The sequence below is a fragment of the Schistocerca gregaria genome, chromosome X (assembly GCF_023897955.1).
Source record: "Schistocerca gregaria isolate iqSchGreg1 chromosome X, iqSchGreg1.2, whole genome shotgun sequence".
Taxonomy (NCBI): domain Eukaryota; kingdom Metazoa; phylum Arthropoda; class Insecta; order Orthoptera; family Acrididae; genus Schistocerca; species Schistocerca gregaria.
The window spans coordinates 21032816-21059556 of NC_064931.1; the positions used below are offsets into that span (position 1 = coordinate 21032816).

At 37.7% G+C, this 26741-nt stretch overlaps 1 protein-coding gene across 18 annotated transcripts in view; it reads right to left on the reverse strand.

Annotated features, from left to right (window-relative positions):
• LOC126297395 (muscle calcium channel subunit alpha-1-like) overlaps positions 1–26741 on the reverse strand; it is a 1224415-nt gene that overhangs the window by 486252 nt on the left and 711422 nt on the right. For all 18 annotated transcript variants that reach the window (XM_049988154.1, XM_049988156.1, XM_049988157.1 and 15 more), the window contains exons 6-8: positions 9413–9565; positions 2840–3045; positions 2426–2529 (exon numbers count right to left, since the gene is read on the reverse strand). In XM_049988154.1, the coding sequence (XP_049844111.1) occupies positions 2426–2529; positions 2840–3045; positions 9413–9565 (463 nt within the window). The remainder of the gene's footprint in view (positions 1–2425; positions 2530–2839; positions 3046–9412; positions 9566–26741) is intronic.

A 26741-nucleotide genomic window follows, 5' to 3' on the forward strand; every position in this document is an offset into this window, starting at 1 on the left:
TTCATTGTGGCAAGGTTTCCCCATGAAATTTCTGTAGTAGCTTTCTCCTCTGAGTGCAAAAAATAAAAATAAAATATGCAAATCACAAATAGTTCAAGAGAAGTACAAATACACCACCACATGGTGTAACATGTTGCTGAGCACAACACGCTCAATTTAAATTGCTGCTTCATGACCTGAGCCATCTGGAAACCCCCATCCCAACACCAGCTTTTTTGGATTACACAGATGGGAGATGCCCTTGCAATACCTCTTTCATCCCATAATCCTCCAGGCCTCAATCTCCACTAATACCTGCCCACATCCACTTCCCCACCATATCCCCTGCCTATCCTCTGTCACCCCTCCCACATCATCACACATTGCACAAACTCGTCAGTGCTGTTGCCCATGTGTCACATCCTATCCCCTGCACATGCTGCCATCCCTGTCTCATACTCCTACTGGCTCCCTTTGAGTTTTCAGCTACCCTTCCCCAAACATCTCTCCCACCTCAAGCCTCCTTTCTCCCCTTACCTACTCTCTCTGACACAACCTTCATAAATCTGCAGAACTGCAGCCCCAACACTGTTTACTCAGCTGGCACAATGCCAGTTTATCTATACAGGTTGTGGATAATATATAGATATTTTGTGTGTGTGTGTGTGTGTGTGTGTGTGTGTGTGTGTGTGTGTGTGTGTGTGAGAGAGAAAAAGACACATTTTCTAATTTTCATTATTAATATTTTATTTCAGGTATGTTATATGTGTGGTAAAATTAAAGAACTTCAATCAAAAGAAATAATTTTCAGTCAATAAATGTTCTTGTGACATAATATTTGTCCATTTGTGGGTGAGAGATTTATGAGTGGGAGATTTAAAAGATGAAAATAAACTGCAAAACTTTTGTGTCTACGATAAAGTAGAATTTAGTAAAAGTCTTTCTCAAAACTATTTGTTTGTATACTATTTATTGGTAAATTACATAATTTATGAATGGGTTAGCTAGAAATATATAGTTTTATGTGAATGATTTCAAGGAAAAATAGAGGTATGTCATCTTTTAATAAATTTTAAAGACAACAGACAGGTCCAGAAAAGTGTTTTTTTTTTAACATGTAATGGGGAATCAATTTATTTATATTATTTAGATTCATAATTAACAAGTAAAGATGATCCAAAGTCTAGTTAACATTTACATATTTAACACAATTTTCCAGTGTCGTTTTATAGCTCAACATAATGCTGTACATTTGATGAACATTTATGAGTAACTAGCCAATAGCAATTGTAATGTGGAAAGTATATTAAAACAGCATGTCAACTGGAAAATTACAATTTGTATGCCTGTACTGACTTTGATATTCTGAAAGGCATGATTATCAGTTATCACCATCATTTCTTGTGGCAACTATAGTGACTATTGTACATGTCTGGTTTTTCAGTGACACAATTTTTTGGTCTATGGTGAAAAATTTGCTTTTAACAACTGTGTTTAAGTGCCTGAATATTAGTGAAATGTTCTACCAGGAAGATATGACATCAACACATTGCCACAGTGCAAATTTGTTGGACATGAATGTCCATCAACAATGGAATGTATGCTGTGGCTAGGCTCAGTAACTTGCTCCACCACTGGTAAATATTCCCTAGATTTTCTCCCACCTTTTGTGTAGATACCAGGAACAGTTCCATGACTCAAGCAGAGATCTGCTGATGCCTATACACAAATTTGTAAGGATACAAATATATAATGGAATTATATTTTCAAAAATAATTGTTTTCAATGCAGTGGACAAAATGTATCCAGCTTCAGCATGTCTGTTAAACCAAATGCACAATTCAGACCACTATGAACTGTTCTGCTCTTGTGCAAATAATTCTATGAAGCTTTTCAACTAACCTCTGAGATTTATTTTGGGTGTAGTACTAATATATGATGAAATCGGCCATGATTTTGGCAATCATTACAGTCTTACGTTACTGGTTCTTTTCTGTTTGCATTTATACTTTACATTTTGATAATATATCATCTCATTAATGTCATTACATATTTAGGTATGTAAATGCAATGAGCAATATGATGCACTTAAGGGCTCTGGTTGTAACTAACACTTATACATTCTCATGAATTGCTGTAATCTTTGTCAAAGAATATCCTGTCTCCAGCAGAATTTATTCTCTATTTAGTTTTTCATGTAATGCTGTTTGGCCTAATTTAAGTGAACTCTTATGAAATGAAAAAGAGAAAAGGAAACAGCTAAACAAAATCACAAGAAATAATATGCACTAAAATTTACGTGAAATCTAATCTTTTAACTGCATACAATTGCAAAAGTTCAATGTACTCATACCTACACATCTACGGCAATGGAATCATAATTTTAGTGATTGGTCACAATATCTGCAGATGTCAGCATACTTTACTACTTCTGCAAAAGACTTACCCACTGAGGACACCAAGGATTAGGTTCATGACAAAAAATGCTCCGAGAATAACCATTGAGATGAAGTATATCCACTGCCACGTATTTCCCATCGCATCTTCAATCTGTGATAAAAAAAAAGTTTTCATGTCTGTAACTAAATATGCAAGAAGTTTGTAATGTCTCCAATAAGCCATCTTGCTTTTTTACATGGATAAAGACAAACAGTCAGAGGACTGCTTCATATCAGAGTCATACACTTAATAATACTAAAACAAAACTGACAGCTGTAACTAAATCATTCTGTTATCTTAGGGACAAATAGAAATTCCCAAGTCAATAGCATTCTTTATACACAGATTAAGTGGCTAGTCTCTTGAAAAAATTTTAAAATATATACAATGTTTACAGTTACCTTAATAATGATTTACTTACATCATACAAAACGTCAGTCCAACCCTCCAGAGTTATACATTGAAAAACTGTTAGCATAGCAAGGCCAAAATTATCAAAATTAGTTATTCCAAAATTTGGACCATCCCAGCTGTCTTCTTTGCATGTCATATTTGGACCTAGTTCAGAACACTGGAAACCACCTTCTCCATTTTTCCCACATGGATGTGGATCACGCATCATTTTATCTGTAAAAGTATTGTCTGTTTTTATGCCAGCCATGTCTCTTCAAAGAATAACTAAATTAATATGACAAAGGTTTTCAAAGTTAATCTAGACTCAAATGTAGATAGAAAAAACTCCAACCTGCCAGGCAGCAGCAGACATACATGTGTATAAAAACGTGGTAACTGTTGTCTTTCAGAATATAAGGTTCTTTCATTTGAAAAGATATAAATAGTATGGAGGAAAACAAATTTTGTTCAGTGTCTCTTGCTATGTGGCAAGGAAATTGTGTGTATCTTTGCTTGCTTGTGGATATTTTAAAAATAATAAAAAATAATATTGTAAAGAACTATTGAAAACTAACAAATGTCACTCCCATCTTTTGATTCCCCCACCAAATTACTCTATCATTATAAAAATCAGCAACAGCCACAATGACAATCTCCTATTATCACCCAAACAAATACTGAAAAGTGTATTTTGATTATAAAGAAATTTGAGTAATGTACTGGCTCATGAGGCAGTGGTTGAGTTGCCACAACTCAAAGTGCTGGAGTTCTTACATAATTGTTGACTACAAGTTTACTGAAATCAAATGCTCCAGTTGCCAGCAAAAATCAGTTTAGCTGTTGTAGTTTTATTCACACAACCATACTCAAGGACACATGCCATCCAAAATAATGACATCTTAATAAATGAATATCTACACAAGAAAATTAAATGTTAAATACAGTATCAGCACTGTGTTACAGTTTTCTGAGCATCACTTTAACATTTTAAAAATTTAATGGACATACTTTGAATAGATACAGTGTGGTGTCATGTTACAACAGAATTTGTAAAGTAAGTGTGAATAGTTATATGTACAAAAAGTAGAATCAAGACCATTTAATTGAGACTAAAAGGGAATGATTTTGAATACTGTACTGTGATAGTGGAGCTGAAGATAAAATTCAGACTAGTAATGCCAACAAGCCCCAACAGGAAATAAATTTCTAAGTTAGCAAAACACTTAAGATAGCTATAAAAAATAACAATTTGATGTTGAAATGGCAACATTAATTTAACTGATGTTGAGCTCTGCATAATTCTTTTTAACGAAACTCTAAAAGATAAAACAGGGAATTTGTAAAACGACAGCACAACACTCATTCAGACCTAGTTATCTCTACTGAATAAAGTATTAAAAGCAATAGAAAAACGTTTTATCTATTTGTGACATATATTTTATTATGCAAATACAGGATTTCTCAGCAAATTGTAAAGATAAATTCTTCTCAATAAATCAGCTGTGTAATACCTTCATTTAAGAGTGACATCTTAACAAATTTCTAACTTGTAATTTGCTGTTGACATGTCTGGGTCTTTCTGGACACTGATGTTTATTCATTTCACGTCATGTCTTTCATCTCTTGGACTCAGATCAGTCAGGCCAGTAGCAAGGTTTTGGACATGGGAGTCTCAGGTGGTGAGGTACTGGCCACACATAATGTCCTGAGACCACCTATCTGTCCTGTACATTGCTAGTGTTTTAATCAGGAAAAGCTCTAATAACCTCAATGTTGATGGGGCATTAAACCCAATCAGGGAACAGTCCTGGTGAATTTTTGTTAATCTGTTGTCCCTGGTGGACCTGAGATGGAAGGCACTGCCTATGTCACAGAGATTTTCATGCCATCCGTATTCTGTTTCTCTTATCATAGAATCCCAAAACCCATGGCATGACACAGCACATTGGTTTCTTCACAGCAGAATGTGTACCTCTCAAAGATACTATGCTTCACTATTACCAACTTGCTGTGGCAAAGGTTGCCTTACTTCATATGTTACATCTCTGTGTGATGCAGCACTTTGTATGGTTGATGTATTGGTGGCCAAACACTAATGTGATGCTGTACATGTCAATTCTCATTAGTCCTCAGGAATCTTAAAGAGCAAAGCACATTGCTAATAGCAGAATCTGATAGAATCCAAACATTCTGCCACATGATAACAAAAAAGAAACTTGTTGAAATGTTACTAAAAAAAACCACGCTCTCTATCTCTCTTTTAATTGTGACTTTCTGCAACTTAATGTGTCTTATTTATGGCAAATAGCAATCTACCTTTTCTTACGTAGCTGATAATTCTACATGGTGTTTCTTTTGTTTTATTTCAACAACAAACGAAGTTTTACAACTTCTTGGCATGTTTTTAGTAAAACACACACCCAGGACTTGAGAATATTTGGGGTTATATGACACGACTGGTAATGCGCTGTATCCCAGACTATCAGCACAATCTTGTTTCTATGGTCTTCCAAAAATACAAAAAGAGGGAATCCCTCTACAATCAATAGTTGATATGACAAATTCTCTTAATTACAGTTTGGCAAAACGTATAACACAACTGCTGAAGCCATTGGCAGGACAATGTCTCCACATCAAGAATTCAAGACAGTTTGTGTCAATGCTCTGAGACATGCACCTGGATATTTGTGATCTGTTGCTCAACTTTGACATCACATCACTCTTCACATGGGTGCCAAAACAAGACTCCCTAAAAGTGCTAGAGAAGCACTGTGACATGGACACACTACAACTGTCGCAAAACACACTCACTACCACTTATTTTCAATGTGGGGATAAGGTCCATGAATACGAAGAGAGGGTAAGAATAGGCTCTTCATGGCTCCACTCACTGCCAACTCATACGTGAAGCACTGCAAGGAAACAGCACTTGAAACTTCTTTGTTCAAGCCAAAGTCCTTCCACAACACATGGATAGAACTTCTGTGGTGTAGTCACATGAAAGAAAACAGCATACACAAAAGCATGAGTTCACCATGGAAGTAGGAGATAGTAATTTTCTACTTTTCTTGAACACCATAATACAGAAGAAACTGTATACTACACTCAGGCACATGCTATACCCCAAGAAGACACACACAGACTCATACATTCACACTAACACTAGTGCACAGCTACATGAAACATTCCGAAGGAGTGGAGACTCAGTGCCACACATAAAATGTTCTCTCTGGACAGATTACCACAAGGAAAATGAAAAGGAAAAGGCAGAAGATAACAGCTAGGGCCTGAGATTCCAACCACATGCTGGACTCCACACCAGTGAGACTGGCTGGGTCCTGGAAAAGCATAATATGAACAAAAGTTTTCTGTCTGCATGCAAAATTAGGGAAATGCTGGACACCTCAAAAAATCCATTACAGCAAAGGACAACTGACACAGGCAGCATCATGTGTGAGTTTGACTACCAATACATCAGCCAAATGCAATACTGCATCTCACAGAGATGTGTAGTGCATGATAAGCATGTCCAAGTTGGCTACAAAAACAAGTCAGCAGTACTGGAGCATAGGATCATTGAAGATAATGCATTGAACTTCTTCAAAGAGACAAAGATGCTCTTCCAAGAGACAAAGATGCTCTATTGCACTAGGGATCTGTAGGATTCTATAATCAAGGAAATGATGGAAATGACACGAAAATCTAATGAAGAGAGACAGCAGCTTTTATCTCAGCTTGTTTGGGATGATATATTGCAAAAACTTTGCCAGGAGTGTTCTATGATTATACTTGAATCAGATGAACAGCAGCATCCAACAGGACCCATACACTAAGCCAGAGGAGAAGCTTGTAAAAATGTCACTCCAAAATGAAGATGATACTCAGCTTATTTCCCAAGAAGAATTCATTAATTTTGTTAGTATTATTTTGCCAGTCAGCTATGTCTGTCTAACAAAGGAGAAATATAGTATGCAGATTCATAAATAATGTGTCCTCTAATCATTCATAGATTTCTTTATGTGTGCAATTAATTGGCTCAAACTAATTCTATCCATCACTGAAGGCTACCATTATACCTGATAATGATGACACATCTAACATAAGTAAAACAGCATTCTTTGCACTCCTGCAGGCATAATCAGATACTCTGGAGAATTTTTTTGACGAAAGTGTTCAAGATGAGCTGTAAAAATTACAGTTCTTATCAATGTGAACCCTCAGGCAGCTTGAACATTCTGATTTATGTATTGCCTCCACTCATGTCTGATCTGAGACTGGCTGTAATTTTTCTACAGATATCACCAAGGATCAGAAACACTGTACTTCCTTATTGTCGATGATGAAGTTCAAATAACTATACAAACTGCTCTTCTACTTCTACTTCTACATCTACATCTACATCAACATCCACATTAACACTCTGCAAGACACCATATGGGCAGTGATGGAGGGTACCTTGAACCACTCCTAATCATTTCCTTTTCTGTTCAATTCACGAACAGAGTGAAGGAAAAATTACTGTCTAAATGCTTCTGTATGAGCCCTAATTTCTCTAACCTTGTCTTTGTGGTCCTTATGCAAAATGTATTTTGGCAGCAGTAGAATATTTCTGCAATAAGCTTCAAATGCTGGTTCTCTAAATTTTCTTAACACTTAGCACGCCACTGACATAGTATTACAGCGCTTACAGGAAATCAAATTGTGCGGTGAACGTAATATTACATCATGCCAATTATGATGATTTTCCATGGTGTCAAATATATTTTTACGGCTCCCAGAATCATCTGTGAGATCGGGAGGCTTCATAGAAGAGTAGCTGTATCACTTGAACAATTATTGTCTCTTGTGTGGTAGGCTTTAGGTGACATTCGAGTACTCTCTGTTTTGCGCATTTTGTTTGCTTCTACGTTGATTTTGTGCTCAAAACATGCAGTGAAGAAGAGAAATGTTTGGAGAAAATGATAAATGATTTACGAAGCCCTTGACGAGTCTGTAGATGATGAAAATGAAGTTTGTGATGGTAATTCAGATTACATATCATCTGAAAATTGTAGTAACTTTAAGCTTTTTTGAACATGAGTTGCTGCATATGCTTATAGTGTTATTTTCACAGATTGTGTTGTTATTGCAGATTCTCCTTCTGGTACATCAGAAAATGAATGCAAGAATTAGAGTCCAGCAAATTTCATGTTGGACATGTGTCTGTATGCAAAATTTTGTTTTGATCTTACGTTTTGTGTGTTTGTTTAGATGTAACCTAGCTGTCAAAGCATTATAAACAGTACGATAACATATTTGCTAACATATCTGAATAGCAGAATCCCTTTACAGTTTTTTTCTGTAATGATTATGTTAAATTGAATCTTCGTCTGCGTATTCAAGGTATAACACTATCAATTCCAGAATGTGTGTCTGCAAAGGGTTGCGTTTGTTAAACCTGAAAATGTTTTGAAGTTCTAACTGCATATTTGTACACTTGATTTATAGCTTAAAAATGATATTTTAACCAAGCCAAAGGCAATGGTAGTGGTAGTGACCTGTAAGACCAGAACCGTAAGTGTTAAAAGTGTTTCTTGGAAAGAAAATCACCTTCCCTCCATGGATTCCCATTTGAGTTTCCAAAGCACCTCCATAACACTTGCATGTTATTTGAACCTACCGGTAACAAATCTAGCAGCCTGTCTCTGAATTTCTTCATTGTCTCCCTTTAATCCAACCTGGTATGGATCCCAAACACACAAGCAGCACACAACAATAGATCACACTAGCATCCTACATGTGGTCTCCTTTACAGATGAATCACATTTTTCTACGATTCTACGACTAAATCAAAAATGACTATTCACCTTCCCTTTCACAATAGTCACATGCTCATCCCATATTGAGTCACTTTCAAATGTAACACTCAGATATTTAAACAACTGGACTGTGTCAAGCAGGATGTCACTAATGCTGTATCCACTAATTATGAGTTTGTTTCACACACTCATCCACATTAAGTTACATTTTTGTATATTTAAAGCTAACTGCTATTCATCACACCAATTAGAAATTTTGTCTAACTCATCATCTTGCATCCTTCTACAGTTGTTCAACCTCCAACACTTTCCCACACACCACAACATCATCAGCAAACAACCACACATTGCTGCCCACCCTACCTGCCATATCATTTATGTATATAAAAGATAATAAGGGTCCCATCACACTTCCCAGGGGCACTCCTTATGATACCCTTGTCTCTGATGAAGACTAGCTATTGAAGACAACACTCTGGGTTCTATTACTTAAGATACCTTTAAGCCACTTACGTATCCTGGAACATATACCATATGCTCATACCTTTGTTAACAGTCTGCAGTGGGGCACCATGTCAATTGCTGTTCTGTAAATATGGGATCTGCCTGTATCCTTTATCCATAGCTTGCAACATATCATGTGAGAAAAGGGAAAACTGAGTTCTGGACAAGTGATGCTTTTTAAAACCATGCTGATTTGTGGACATACGGTTCTCAGTCTCAAGGAAATTTATTCTTCAGTATATTTGCATTGTTGCATGTATCAATTTTATGGTTAACACACATTTTGTAGCATTACCTACCTGTTGTGTTATCATAACAAGTGTTATGCATCTTTCCTGAGAATAGTTCCAGGCCTATTATTGCATAGATTATAATAACAAACAATACCAGGAGAGCAATATGTAATAAAGGCACCATGGCACGAAGAATTGAGTTTAGCACAACCTGTAGACCTGCAAATTAAAGAAAAGGCCATAATGAGTGACATAAAAAATAACAGATTATATGCTTAAAATTACAGTAAGTCTATGCACTATTGTGGAAGGACCATGATCTTCCTTCTCAAGGATGTCACCAAGCATCAATGGCCCATTTATAATGCTTATATTAGCCTTATATTAGCAAACACACTGGTACCTTGTAAAGGTCTACAGTGTTTTTACTCTTTCTTTGTTCACCTTACTACTGATCTGCTGATCAGACCAGGCAGCAATAGCATTGGGTTTTGAATATAGTTCTGTGCTTTTATGCTATGTACTTTGGAGAGAGTTGTTGCATTCTAGTGCTACTATGGACACACTAATAGTCTTCAGTGTTTTTGGAACATATATTAAGAAACGTATTTCTTTCCTTCATGTTTGTCTACTTTGCAATCTATTCTGCAGTGTTTTTGGAATATATATTAAGAAATGTATTTCTTTCCTTCATGTTTGTCTACTTTGCAATCTGGTTATGTCCTCGTGGATAAGAACAGTGCACTTCCTTTGCCTTTATTTTGTAATTTCTGTATTTTGGAACTTCCTTGCAGCAAGCACTATCATGTTTAAAGAGTTTCATGAAGTGACTGTTTGGCTAAGTGTTTCAGAGCCAGACTATGGATCCCAAGGTCTCAATTATGATCCCTGGTTATTCCCAGCATTTTTATCTATCATATATCACTTCTTTGATCCTTGGGAAAGTTTGTTGATGTAAAAATGCTGAGCTACGGATCATGGTTAAGAATCTACATTAACTTGAAGGTCCCCTTACAACTGGCTGGGTTGTCTTGTTTCTCATGGCCTTTATCCTATATCTTCATGGGATCGACACGTTAATTTTTTGGATTTGGGAATGTTAGTTGTAGAGGGAGCCAAGTACCTTTCCTGTTACCACCCCTTCCTTGCTAGGACTGAATTTTGGTACCCTTTCAGTCCGTGTCTAGCGCAATAACTTGTGAAAGTGTGCAAATATGTTTTGAATGTTTGTAAATCATATAGCTGAAGTGGGATGTGGGTACCAGCCTGGTATTCACCTAGACTGTCATGGGAAATTGCCTAAAAACAACACCTAGGCTGTCCAGCACACTGACCCTCATTGTTTATCTGCCAAGTACATTAAATCTGTGACTGGTGCACCTCCCCACACCCTGGAAGTCACACTCATATGCGGTTATCTGGGCAGGTTACAACTGGCCATGTAAGTCAGTTCTACAGTCGGAGTGAGGCAACAGGACGCCATCTCCAATAAAACCATGCTAGTACAGCACAGTAGTGTTCGAGCCAACCTTCTGGTTAATTACAGCTTTAGCTTTTACAAGCTTGTAATACTTATGAATCTGTAAGCATGTTTCAGTTGTTTTTGATGCAGCTGAGCTATCGGAGTTTCAGAAGATTTTCTGATACCTTTAGCTTTCAGTTCTTTGGAAAGTAGTTTCAGTTAAGAAAAATGTGCAATAAAGTTATGTCCAATCAATTTGTGTGCATTTTCACCACATGAAATATTTTTTACCATGCACAACTAACTGCACTTTAGGGAATTATTATTTAGAACCACTACACCTATTACAATTGGAGGAACTGAAATGCAACTTTTCTCCTCCAAATACATGTAATAATTTATATGCATAAAATGCATATTTCTTTCTTTGTCCCATGTGTATTCCTATACCATTCACCTGAGGGCAATGAAACTGGTATGAGTTGTTGTGTGCACACCGGTGAAGGTTTCTGAATTTGCACAACCAATTTACAGTAACTTGTGCATGAGTCATTTCAACAAATGTATGTCTTTTACGTAGATTAGTGGCAGCTCATATGTTTTCAGAGTATGAGTGCATGTGTGATGCAACTGAACTGAATGAAATACAAGCAGTGACTTTTCAGTTCAAATGTGGTATGAACAGCGGTGTTTACTGAGAAACTCCAATTGCCTGTTGATGTTAGATATGGATCACAGTCATTCTCTTTGGTTTTTCCAAGTAAATTTGTAATAGTTGTCAAAAATCTTTACTTTGATTGGAAATTAAATTACGCCACCCAAACAACAAAATTTTGATCAAGATATACAGTCTGTAGCACAAATGATAAAGGCATCATGAGTATTGGAAACAGGCAAGCAATGGGAAGCAAGATTGAAAATGGCACAAGTATTCCATGCTCACGCCTGCTTGTCTGAAACAACTGAGCAACATGATGCGAGATTAATACTGCTTGATCCAGCAAACTCTGCATGCTGACTTCCATCTTAGTGCATTCCATTAAAATGCTAATTATGAATAGTCTTCATCCAATTGTGGTTACCGAAGAAATTGTTAAATTATGCACCCAAAAATTTAAGAATGAAACACCACGAATGTGCTGCAAGGACAGAAATGTGAAACTGCCAGAATTACATTCACCATTAACATCATTATCAACACTGGTATGGGGTGTGACTAGCCAATCTAAACATTTCTTGGCAAACATATACAATTTGTTTTCGAATGACATCATTTAGTGCAACAAATAGTGTGCTTGCGAATTACATGATAACATCCAAAGTTCATATGCAAATTTATCACCACACAGGATCATTACGGTCACTGCCAATAAACATCATGGAATTCTTCAAATTTATTCCATGGGAAACACTGATGAACAAGATGATCAACATTGTTGAGTCAATATGGGCACACAATGAGAAATTGTCACTGAATTACAAACTTTATTCAGTCATCACAACAAATTAATTCTATTGCTCATAACTGTCCTTTAATAAAGGCCAGCCAATGAGTACAAAGTTGTAGTTAGAGTAAACAAAACACTTGGTGGCCAACACAGAAGACAATAAAATGCACTGACAACCGATGAAGTTGTGATCGTTACAGTTCATAAAGAATTTAACTTATGTAATACAGTTCTTCATTGCATAAATCATGATGTTCAGCGAGTCTCAGAAGCTCACCACACATATGATGGATTTCAATATTGGATTTTATTTTGGCACGAAGATGAATCTCAGTAACAACAAACTGAGAAATTCATGAACAGATGAGGAAACAAATAATAAAGTCAGTGTCATGAATTACTATACACTGATTGATAATTTCTGAAAATGCTGATAATCCTATCAAGAAAATTATGACAATTGTTCCATCAATAAATCATCAATATGTATGCGAAAATGAAAAACAAATGACTCTTCTACATTTAATTAAATCAGATGAAATTGTGTTCTGTAGAGTACATTCACATATGTGATGCAGTTGTTAATGGCGGTAATGTGAATATCAGTGAATTAGGAGAAAATGGTCACAATATCGGCCACGTTAACAGGGAGTCAAGGGGATATGTATGAATATCTACATGATGCAATGACATACATTTGTGCATACAGCCACTTAGATTTTTTTATACATTCACATACAATCCTAAATGGGATGAAATAAAAGAACATTTGTTAACTGAACAATCAAAATCGGACTGTCATATTTTAGTGCTCGTCTTAAAAAAAATTGAAATGTTTGATGGGTTTCATTGTTAAGCATCATGTTTGTAGATAAACACACAGATGGATGCATCCTATTGAATGGCAAGAGAGAGGATTGCCACATGCAGACATTTTGATTTCTTTGAAGAAAAAAGTCACACCATATCAAATTGATCAAGTCATTTAAGGAGAAATACCTGGTGTCAGTACTATTCATACTTATTTGAAGCTGTCACCAAAGATGGTTTACAGTCCATATGGTTTTCTCAAACAACAATTCACCATGCACATCTGAAGGGAAATGCATGAAACGATATCCAAGAGGTTTACTTGCTGAGACTATCAATGGCAATGATGGATATACGCTATATTGTTGATATGCAACTGGAGATGGCAGTAAATCCATCACTTCAAAACAATGATACTCAAGTTGATAATTGTTAGGGTGCACCATATTCAATGTTACTATTGAAAATGTATAAAGCACACACAAATGTTGAATGCTGCAATTTCATGAAATTGATCAAGTACATTTGCAAATACGTCAACACAGGAAGTGATATGGTAGTTTTTGTGGTTGGAAATGTGACAACCTCTATAAATGAAATCAGTCAATATCAACTAGGACCCTATATTAGTAGGATGAAGCAGTATGGTGCTTTTTATCACTTTTGATCTGTGAATGAAATCCAGCAGTTTTTTCATTTGGCAGTGCAACTTAAAAATGGATAGCACCTGTACTTGACGACTGAAAATTTATATGCAAGAGCACTGACACTGACACCAACAACATTAACTGCATGTTTATCACTGTGTGGTGATATGTATGATAAGATGCTATTTTACTATAAAGTGCCAACATACTGCATGTGGACTGCATCAGCTAACAAATATCGATGTTGTAAACAACGAAAAGTAGTTTCAGGACATCCCAATTTATATTCAACCAATACCTTGGGCTGTCTGCACTCGACTCACTGAAACAATGCAGAATACTTTTACTTACAGTTATTCTTAACAACATATGTGGATCAACAGCCTACCAAGAACTGAGAACAGTGACTGGTCAAGTATGTGCCACCTACCATGAAGCTGGCCAAGAATTAAATCTCCATAATTATGCACACTGGGACATTACACTCACTGATTCATTGAATACTGGTCAACCACAGCAAATGTTGATGTTATTTGTGATCATACTGATAATGTGCTTCCCATACAATCCAAAAAATCTTTGAGGAAAAATACTAAGAGTACATGAGTGAAGATACCCTGAATCACTTGACTGCTACAAATCAAAATTGAAACATTCATTTCATGCCAGACACGTATAATGAGACACTGATTTAAACTGACAACATACAATTGTCAATTGCAAACAGGCACTGGTTGGTTGGGAATGGTTAAATCCATATTGATCTGCAAATGACATCTTTGATCATGATTTGTAATGAAAAAGACATTTTGATGTCAATGAATTGGGTATATTCATTCAAGTGAATCTTTTGAAATTAGATCCAGAACAACACATACTGTATGACAGTTCTGCATGTAATTACAAGCAAAAGCAATGGATTTTGTTTCTTAGATGCACCTGGAGGCATGGGAAAAAGTTTTCTCACCTCACTTGTTTTGGTAACCATACAATCATTACAAAATATTGCACTGACAATTGCGACATCTGGAACTGTGCCAAATCTTTTGGATGGTGGCCAAACAGCACATTCATCACTCAAACTACCACTGGTAATACAAATCACTCAGATACCAACTTGAAATACCAACAAAAATTCAGGAATAGGTAAAGTGCTCCAGTCATGTCAACTAATAATATGAGACAAATTTACTAAAGCACACAAAAAGCATCAGAAGTGGTTCATCATACAGTCAAAGATTTGAGAGGAAAGGAACAGCTCTTCACTCACTGTACTGTTTGGTGATTTTCAACAAACTCTACAAATTATACTACACCCAGTAGCCACTGATGAACTTAGCGCATGTCTCAACTACTCAGTATAATGGCGACATGTACAGATGCTCGCTTTGTTGACCAATATGCATGTGTAACTACAACACAAAGCATCCGCCAAATGTTTCGCTATACAATTGTTGGATACTGAGAATGGGAAAATGGTAATTGTTGAATCTACAAACTGTATCACACTGCCAACTTCTATACAATCACAGCAACCATAGATGAATTGATTCACAAAGTTTTCCTAAATATTGCACAGAATTATAAAAGCTGTCAATGGCTCATCGCATGTGCTATATTAGCAGCCAAAAGCAATTATGTCAGTGCCATCAGTTTCAGCATTCAAAACAAAATAGGAGACAAAGCAACAACTTATCAGTCGATCAATACTGTAATGAATCTAAATGAAGGTGTCAATAAAACTTTCCAACTGAATTCTTGAATTCATTTGATTTGTCAGGTATGCTGCTGCATGTTTCAACATTGAAAATTGGCATGTCTATCATTCTTCACTAAAGCACAAATATACTGCAAGTCTGCAGCAGTACCACTATTTCAGTGGAAATGATGAGCAGTATCATCAAAGCTACAGTTTGAGTGGAAATTTTGCATGAGAATATTGACACACATTCCAACAATTTTGACAGATATGCCATTCAAATTCAAATATTTGCAGTCTCTGCTGCAACTAGCATTTTCAGTAGCCATCAACAAAGCACAGGGAGAACTTATACAAGTGTGTGTACTAAATTTAGCAAATCTGTGCTTCTCATATGGACAACTGCATGTGGCCTGCTCACACATTGGAAAATCTTCTCATTTATTTCTGTATACATCAGATTAAAGAACAGTTGTTCTCTCCAAAAGCACTCTAATAAACAGATTTTAAATACAAACTCTTCCTTTGTTTGAGAATTATTGCGACACATTCCAGGTACCCAATAATAACAAAATATTTTGTTGCTTCTGACTTACATAGAGAGAAATGACCATCATGATAAAATAAGCTAAATCAGAGTTCACAAAAAAGTGTTCATTTTTCCACATTCTGTCAGAAAGTAAAATGGAAGAGAAGTAGTTTCAAATTGTCTTGCATCCTTTGCAAGCATGTAAGTGTAAACTGCAGAGTAATCATGTAGATTTAGACATATGCAATCTTTCAAACATTCTAGTGCTGTATGTGACAAGCATGTTACTATCTATCAGTTGTATGAAAGGAAAAGTCAGTCTACATCTGCACCTACAGGGTGCGTCAAAAAAATGTACACACACTCTGAACTGTCATAGACAATTTATTTCCCATTCTACAAGGTTAAATATCTGTGAGAAAGTAATGTTATGTTTCTTCAAAAGGTGCCAGCAGTGGCAAGGAAGTAACTGCAACATTGCGGACATGCGTTTGAGCTTTGAAGTGCGGAATCAGATAATTAAGTGGTACCGGAAGTTTGAGAATGTAGCTGCAGTTCCAAGACAGTGGAGAAGTGAGTACGATACAGAACCACCTTCAAGGTTAACAATTACACGTCTACGAGACAAGTTCAAAATTCATGGAACAGTGTGTGATGTGCATAAAGGTCGATCAGGGTGATCTCGTACAGCTACAAGTGATGATTCCACAACTGCGGTCTTGGAACTGTTTCAGTGTTCGCCTCAAAAATCTTCAAGGCAAGTGGCACATGAGAGTAATGTAAGTGCTAGTAGTGTGCTATGCATTCTGAAGAAAAGTAAGTTTCGTGTGTACATTCCAAGGCTGGTGCAACAGCTAAGTGACAACGATCCAGATCGAACGTTAGAATTTTATGAATGGGTTCAGGAGATGGTGAGATGTGAGCTGGGATTTATGGGTGGCATAATTTGCTCAGATGAAGCCCAATTCAAACTCAATGGAGCTGTCAATAGGCACAACTGTGTATACGGGGCTGAAGATAATCCTCGCATTACAGTTGAAAAGGCTGTGAATTTGCCTGGCGTAAATGTGTGGTGTGGTTTGTCTGCAAGGGGACTCATTGGGCCTTTCCACTTTGAAGGTACTGTTACTGGAGAAACGTACCTAACAATGCTTGCTGACTCCATATTCCTTGCCATTTGTGCATTATACGGTACTGATGAGTTTTATTTCCAACAAGATGGCACCCCGCCGCACTATCATAGGGATGTACGAGCATACCTGGATCACAATGTGCCAGGCCAGTGGATAGGAAGCAGGGGACCAATCGAGTTTCTTGCATGCTCTCCAGACCTCATGCTGCTAGATTTATTCTTATGGGGCACAGTAAAAGATGAGGTTTACAAATGTAAACCACGTATCCTGGACACACTTTGGAATGAGATTCAGGTGGTGTACACAGAAATCAGTGGTGACTCGTACTCGGAAATGTATGGATGCTGAAGGCCATCAGTTTGAACATTAATCGCATTTGCAAAGTACATTTATTTTTCCAATTGAACTTTAAGGTTTCCATTTCCAGAAATTTAACATTGTAGAAAGGGAAAAATTTTCTATGACACTTCAAAGTGTGTATACAGTTTTTTGACACACCCTGTATATAGATACTCTGCAAGCCACCATATGATGCATGGTGGAGGGTAGCTTGTACCACTACTTGTCATTTCCTTTCCTGTTACACTCGCAAATTGAGTGAGAGAAAAACTACTGTCTGTATGCATCCATATGAACCCTAATTTCTCGTATCTTATCTTCATGGTCCTTACACACAATGTGTTGGAGGCAGTAGCATCGTTTGGCAATCAGCTTCAAATGCCAGTTCTCTAAATTTTCTCAATAGTGTTTCTCAAAAGGAACATTGCCTTCCCTCCAGGGATTCCCATTTAAGTTCCCAAAACATCTCTGTAACACTTACATATTGTCTGAACCTACCGGTAATAAAGATAGCAACCTGCCTCTGAACTGCTTCAACGTCTTCCTTCCATCCAACCTGGTATGGATTCCAAACACTCAAGTAGTACACAAGAATAGATCACACCAGTGTCCTAAATGCGGTCTCCTTTACACATGAAACACTCTTTCCTAAAATTCTCCCAATAAACTGAAGTCAACCATTTGCCTTGGCTACTACAGTTATCACATGCTTGTGCCATCTCATATCGCTTTGAAATGTTATGCCAAATATTAAAATGACTTGACTATATCAAGCAGAACACTAGTAATACAGGGTTATTCAAAAAGAATACCACAACTTTAGGAATTTAAAAGTCTGCAACGACAAAAGGCAGAGCTAAGCACTATCTGTCAGCAAATTAAGGGAGCTATAAAGTTTCATTTAGTTGTACATTTGTTCGCTTGAGGCACTGCTGACTAGGCATCAGCGTCAGTTGATGCTAAGATGGCGACCGCTCAACAGAAAGCTTTTTGTGTTATTGAGTATGGCAGAAGTGAATCAACAACAGTTGTTCAGTGTGCATTTCAAACGAAGTATGGTGTTAAACCTCCATATAGGTGGTGTATTAAACGTTGGTATAAACAGTTTACAGAGAATGGGTGTTTGTTCAAAGGGAAAAGTTCTGGATGACCGAGAATGAGTGATGAAAATGTAGCACGCATCCAGCAAGCATTTGTTCGCAGCCCAGGAAAATCGACTCACAGAGCTAGCAGAGAGCTGCAAATTCCATAATCAACTGTATGGAGAGTCCTACGAAAAAGGTTAGTTATGAAACCTTATCGTCTGAAATTGGTTCAAGCACAGTCTGCAGCTGATAAGATTAAAAGAATCTATTTCTGTGATTTTATTCTTGCTCAAATGGAAACAGATGAATCTTTCATTTCAAAGATTGTGTTTAGTGATGAAGCAACTTTCCACACTAACGGGAAAGTCAACCGTCACAATGTATGTATATGGGGCACTGAGAATCTGCGGAAAACAACTCAGTATGAATGTGACTCACGTAAGGTGAACGTTTTCTGTACCATTTCAGCCAATAAAGTTTTTGGTCCCTTTTTCTTCGAAGGTGCTACTGTAACTGGACTACAGTATCTGGAGATGTTAGAGAATTGGCTGTTCCCTCAGCTCGAACAAGAAGCACAACAATTCTTATTTCAGCAGGATGGAGTGCCACCACATTGGCACTTATCTGTTCGTAACTACCTGAACGTCAACTACCCGAGACGATGGATCGGTCGCCAGGCAGCCCGTGACAGAGCACTTCATCACTGGCCTCCAAGAAGCCCTGATCTTCCCCCTGTGATTTTTTCTGATGGGTGTATGTTAAGGATATGGTGTTTCGGCCACCTCTCCCAGCCACCATTGATGATTTAAAACGAGAAATAACAGCAGCTATCCAAACTGTTACGCCTGATATGCTACAGAGAGTGTGGAACGAGTTGGAGTATCGGGTTGATATTGCTCGAGTGTCTGGAGGGGGCCATATTGAACATCTCTGAACTTGTTTTTAAGTGAAAAAAACCTTTTTAAATACTCTTTGTAATGATGTATAACAGAAGGTTATATTATGTTTCTTTCATTAAATACACATTTTTAAAGTTGTGGTATTCTTTTTGAATTACCTTGTACAATATCCGAACATTACAGGTTTGTTCTTCCTACCCATTTGCATTAACTTACATTTTTCCACATTCAGGGCTAGCTGCCATTCATCACACCAACAGGAAATTTTTTCTAAGACCTCTTGTATCTTCCTACAGTCACTCAACTTCAACACCTTACCATTCACCATGGCATCATCAGCAAACAACTGCAGATTGCTGTTCACCCTGCCTGCCAAATCATTTATGTATACAGAGAACAATAGCGGTCCTATCACACTTCCCTGGGGCACTCCTGACCATGCCCTTGCCTCTTATGAACACTTACACATCAAGGACAGCATACTGGGTACCATTATTTAAGAAGTCTTCGAGTCACTTGCATATCTGTGAACTTATTCTATATACTTGTACCTTCATTAACAGCCTGCAATGGGGCACCTTGTCAAATGCTTTCGGGAAATCTAGAAATATGGAATCTGTCTGTTGACCTTCATCCATATTTCTCATTATATCATATGAGGAAAGGGCAAGCTGAGTTTTGCATGAGTGATGCTTTCTAAAATCATGCTGGTTCATGAACATAAGCTTCTCACTCTCAAGAAAATTTATTATATTCGAACTGAGAATATGTTCAAGGGTTCTGCAGCAAACTGAAGTAGGGATATTGGTCTGTAATTTTGTGGGTTTGTTCTTTTACCCCTCTTATATACTGGAATCACCAGTGCTTTTTTCCAGTCACTTGGGAATTTGTACTGGGTAAGAGACTCATGATAAATGCAAGCTAGGTAAGGAGCCAATGTTCTAGAGTACTCTTTGTAAAATCAAACTGGGATTCCATCCAGATCTGGTGATTTATTTGCTTTCAAATTCTTCAGTTGTGTCTATGCACCAGGTATGTTTATTACTATGTCAACCATATGGGAGTCAGTCTAATGGTCAAATGACAGTATGTTTCTACAATTCCCCTGTATGAACTATTTCTTGAATGTGAAATTTAAAACTTCATCTTATGTTTTGCTATCTTTAATTGCCACACCAAACTGGGCAACAAGGAACTGAATGGAAGCCTTTGATACACTTAGCTATTTTGCATACAAGCAGAAATTTCTCAGCTTCCCTGCCAGATCTTTAGCTAAGATGTGATGGTGGTAGTTGTTTGTGCAAAGATCTTTTCACAGATGCACGAATCTCTACTAACCTTTGCTTGTTGTCATTTATGTTTCCCTTTTGAACCAAGAGTGCAACAGCTTCTGCTTCCTCAGCATCCTCTGAATTTCGTTATTAAATGATGGTGGATCTTTTCCACCTTTATCCACTTACTAGGCATGTAACTCTCCACACCACATTTTACAATCTGCTTAAACTTTGCCCATAATTTCTCCACATCCACCTCACTGGAACTATGTAATGTCAGTTCACTGCTTATCTGCTCTGTCTAGCAGAAAAACTCTCCTAGCTTTCTTGACTGATTTATTAACTTTCATTATTACAGTTTCCAGAATGAAATTATCATGATTGCTAATCCCAGTTTCTATACTAACATTGTCGATAAGGTCCACTCTGTTTGTAGCTACAAGGTCTAAGATATTTCCAGTGTGTGTGGGCTCCAAGTTTTCTGCTCAAGACAATTTTCAGAAAACAAGTATTTTGCATGACTGTCTGTCTGTACCCCCGCAATGAATCCATACATATCCTAGTCTATACTCAGCAGGTTGAAGTCACCCCCAACCACTACTGCTTGGTCTGAGTATCTACGTACTATTGACTGTAGGCTTCCTTTGAATGACTCTAGAACAGTCACAGCAGAATCAGGTGGCCACTAAAAACATCCTAGAATTAACTTGGCTTCACCAACACCTATTATACACAACCAGATGGCATCACTATCACACTCAACTTCAACCTCAATAGAGACAATATTTTTGTCAACTGCAATGAACACTCCTCCTATGGCCACTAATCTGTCTTTCAGATATACATTTCCTTAATTGTTAAATATCTCAGAGCTTTCCACTTTGGGTTTCTGCCACCTCTCATTCCCAAGCATGATTTGAGCACAAGGACTTTGCTGGGGGGCAATAAATTTGGGAACTTTATTATGAATACTCTGACAGTTTACTGGTAAAACTGTGACAGTTGAAGTTTCTTTATTCTGAATACTGTTTGTCTTTCCTTGTTGCATATGGACTGATGAGCATTCATCACAGCAACTCAAGCTACTGCCTAGTCTAAAACACCATCAGATGCATTCCACAAGTACTCTGCTACCAGAGTAGCTGCTTCTTTTGTATAGTGCGCCGCTGACCTTTTAAGGGTAGTCCTGCAAATCCCCACACAATAACGCAGGTCTAGAAACATGTAGCCAAGCCTTTGGTTGAGACCCTCCACTTGGTTACATACCAAAGGACCCTGATCAATTCTGGGAATGATGTTCCAAATTGTAAGCTTCACTTGTACCCTGCCCACAAGGCCAGCAGTCTTCACCACCTGCACCAGCTGCCTGTATGAACTAATCATCACCTCTGGACCCATGCAACAGGTGTCTTTGGTGCCAACGTGAGCCACAACATGCAGACAGCTGCACCCTGCATATTTGATAGCCACAAGTGAGGCTATCTCCACATCTCGGGCAAGGTCCCCCCCGGCAGGCATATCATGTGCACACTGGATTTCTTTCCCACCCAGCTCCCAATAACAAGTAAACTCCTCCCATTGTGTGCCTGCTCAGACCCTGTTGAAGAAGCAACCACCTCCACTCACAGGGTGAATAGGTGAAACCAGGTGACCAGTCTCCATATTGGCCCTTCACCTTGAGTAACGTGAATGTGTTACCACCTGTCACTCATCCTGCTGTGAGGGCAAGTCCACCACATTGGATACACTGGGAGATGCCTCAGAAGCAGAGCCTGTGGGCAAAACAAGTGACACCTGAGGTGTCTCATGCGACGCACCAGATTCTCCGCTACCACTACACACACACACACACACACACACACACACACACACACACACACACACACACACACACACACACACACACACACAAATCAAAAACAACCTACTAAAAACAACCTACTGAAAACAACCTTCAGCTGTTCACGAACTGCAGTCGAAAAAAGTAATAAATTATGAGACATAATTATGGTCAGTACTTACTTTCCAGAATTCAGAAGTTTAGTACTACCACTACACATGCATAAAAGTGTGTATACTGGCAGTGCTCAACATTTAGAATCCTGAACTTAAGTACTGATGACAACTACTCGCAGTTTGTTAATTTAATCAGAAGTTGCTATAACTGAGGAAAATATCAGAGATCTGTAACAAATACACTGAAACAAAAAACTAGAATTTAAAAGAACAGTTGCTGAAGAGAAGACCGAGATATGACAGGTATTACCCAGAAACTCAAAAAGGGTAGCCGAGGCAATAAGAAACTTCTGTTTAGCATTAGCAGAGGTACAAGTAAATCATTGAATGTCATAAAGGCACTCAAAGATGATAATGGAAATCTCGTTACAAAGGAAAATGGCATCAGAGAAGACCTGAAGGACCATTCTGACCAACAACTGAATGGAACGGATGAAGACTATGACAAAGAACTAGATATTCAGACCTACAGTGAGGAGCCTCCCATCAGCTGGACAGAAACAGAAACACCTAAAGAAAATCTCTATGTGCAGATGAAATGAATGTGGACATAAGGCAGCAGGTGCTTAGGGCCTACAGTGGCTGAGAACACCCACTGCAGTGTGGAAATTGTGGAAATATGAAAGGATGCCCACAGACTGCTTAAGAAAGGCAGTAGATGGAAGCCTACTAATTACAGAAGAATAACTCTGCTGCTGCATGAGCTAAAAATTCTAGAAAATATTGAGAGACAACATAGAACTGCACCTGGAAGAGGAGCAGTATGGCTTCAGAAAGAACAGATCAGCAGTGGATCTAACTTTCAGTCCCTACATACTGATGGAAAAATACTGGGAGAAATGCAAGAACCTGTTAACTGTGTTCTTAGATGTAAAAATGGCATACAGTAGTGCTGCGAGGGAGCAGATCTGGGAGTGCCTGAAGAAGAATAATGTACTTGAAGGACTGATAAGGAAAATTCAGATGCTATAGCAGTACTATACTAGCTGTGTGCAAGTTGGATAGGGATGATCTTCACTATTTCAGACAGAGTGGAGTTCAGCACAGCAGTGCACTGTCCCCACTACTGTTCATCACTGTTATGGATGATATAACAAAGAACACCAAAAAAAGTTTTGGTGAACTTCATGCAGTTGCTTTTCCTTGTTACTTCATTATCTGGGGTGAAATAGAGGAGGAAGTTCATATCAGATTAGACATATGGAAAGCCAAGTTCCAGGAGCACAACCTTCACATCAGTGAGACCAAGGCACTATTATGGTGGCAGTCAATGGAGACGGGCATCCCACAAGTGTGAAACTACGAGACCAGTGTGTAGACAGTTTTCTGTACAGTATAACCTCCAGGAATAATTTGATTAGACAGGAGATTACCAACAGAGTGTAAGATGAGCTGTATTCTATCAACGATTTAGGACCTTTTTATGGGATGCAAAGGTGCCAGAAAAGCAAAATTAGTGATATTCAACAGCTACCTCATACCAACACTGATGTACAGTATATAAGTGTGCATCCTCACAAATGGAGGGTCCTCAAAGTTAAAGGCATCAGAAAAGAAATTCCTTGGATCCACCATCCAGAAGACTGAGGTGGATAAGATAAGGAATGAGGAGGTGAGAAGAAAGCTGGAATCATTGCATCCATTTTAAACAGAATCAGCAAATCCAGACTACAGTGTAATGGGACCGCAATGAGGTTGTTGACTATAGGAAAAGCATGAGTAAATTTGGAAAGAGAGGTGGCATGAAAATGCTCAGTAGGGAGACTTAGAACCCACTGTTGGAAAAAAATCAAGGAAGATCTCACTGGCAGGGGAAGGACAATGGACGACGTTCTCTGTGACTGACACACAGACAGAAGAAAATGGAAGAGGCTCATTAACATTACCCAGGAAATTGGAACTGTACAACAATGATTTATTATTATTATTATTATTATTATTATTATTATTATTATTATTATTAATTTAACTATTTCACTAGACAACTGAGTATTCCTGTAATCAATTTGGAAACTACTGATTTTTTTTTCTGTTTTGTTATGTATGAGAGACATTTATGTACTTCTAATTCTTTTTGACTGTGCATATAGTCTATCATTTTTAAAACATATTACACTGGAAATGTATGTAAAACAGGCCCAGTTAAGTCACATCTTTCATATTGTACTTCACAATTTTTAATTAAATCTGTAGGCAAAATTTAGAATAGAGGCTATATTTCTGTGTTAGTCACCCGATTTTTCCTGAACATGTAATAAAGTTGATTGGTATCATTTCAGATAAACAGAAGAAATTTTCATATAGTACTGTTGCTAGCATCACACTGCTGATGCTGCCATTTGTTTATACAAAGGGTAATATTGCATAAGCGAAGATGGCAAATGAAAAATGTAGATCTGGCAAACTCGCATAGACTACCCAATGTTGACTGCAGTGTTTGTTTGTAGCTGCAAGTTTCATACAAAATTTGGGATATAACTATGTAAAACCTACACATAAGGGTAACTGAACAACAAAGTTAGAAACCGTGTTTACTGAGAAATGAGTTCAACAATGTGCTATCATACAGAAGATATGTGAGCCTCAATTTTGCGTTTCAGTCTCTTCATATAGCGATGTTCGTTACTACCAAATTTAACACTATTTGTAGCTGGAGATTCTTATGTTTATGCAAAAACTGTGTGTATCTGTTGAAATACACTTTAAGATAAGCACAAAGGAATTATCTGGATTGGACAGAAATCAGTAGCTGTGATGTACATGTACAGATTATCAAATGATTAATATTTCACAAAAATTTGATGATTTATTCAAGAGAAAGAGCTTCACAAGTCTGAGCAAGTCAAGAACATATTGTTCCACCATTGCCCCTTATGTACTTGGCTTGGCACTGATTGAAATAATTGCTGGATGTCCTCTGAGGGGTACTGTGCCAAATTATGTCCAACTGTCACATTAAGGCAACAAGACAGGTTGTAGAATAGGGTGCCATGGATGACAACCAAATGGGTCCTGCTGTGAAATGAAATTGCACCACAGACCATCAGTTCTTGTTTTTGCCCCGTATAGTGGGTGGCAGTCAGGTTTGTCTCCCATCGCTACCTAGGGTGTCTCGAGACACATCTTCACTAGTTATCAGGGCCTGGAATCTCATCGACTGGAGTAGAACTGTCTTCTGTGATGAGTCTTGTTTTGAATTGAAACCCAATGACCAGTAAAGACTTATCTGTAGACATTCTAGACAGCAGTAACATACTAACCTGACCGTCACCCACTATATGGCATGACAACCTGGAGTGAAGGTCTGGAGTGCCATTTTATTTCATAGTAGGACCCCTTTGGTTGTCGTTTGTGGCATCCTTGCAACACAGTCGTATGTCAACAATATTCTATGCCCCATTTTGTTGCCCTTCATGGAAAGCCATCCTGCTCTTACATTTCAGCAAGATAATATCCTTCTGCAAATAGCAAGAGCTTCTAATGCTTGTGAAACCCTACCTTGGCCAGTAAGGTTGCCACATCACTCCCCAATTAAGAATGTTTGGAGCATTATGGACAGAGCCTCCCAACCAACTCAGGATTTTGATGATCTAATGTGTTAAGTGGACAGAGTTTAGCACCATACCCTAAGGAGAACATCCAATAATGTTATCAATCAATGCGATACCGAATAAGGACAGAGGTGGACCAACACATTGCTAACTTGCTCAATTTGTGAAGCTCTTTCTCTTGAATAAATCATTCAATCTTTTCTGAAACTGTAATCGTTTGTTTGTGTGTACATATACATCACATCTACTGATTTCTGTCACATTCAGATAATTCCTTTGAGGTATATCATCTTTTTTATGTATTTTGGCAACACTTTCTGACATTTTGAGTCCCACTGATCAGATACTTCTGTACAGAATATCTATGTGACTAATGAAGATGGCTCAAGGATGTGGAAAATAAGAAAGATTGTGGTTTAACATCTTGTCAATCTCTCTACAATATTATACCATATCATTTGGTTAAAACAGAGGGCAGAGTATGAGAGCAAAGTGAAATTCTC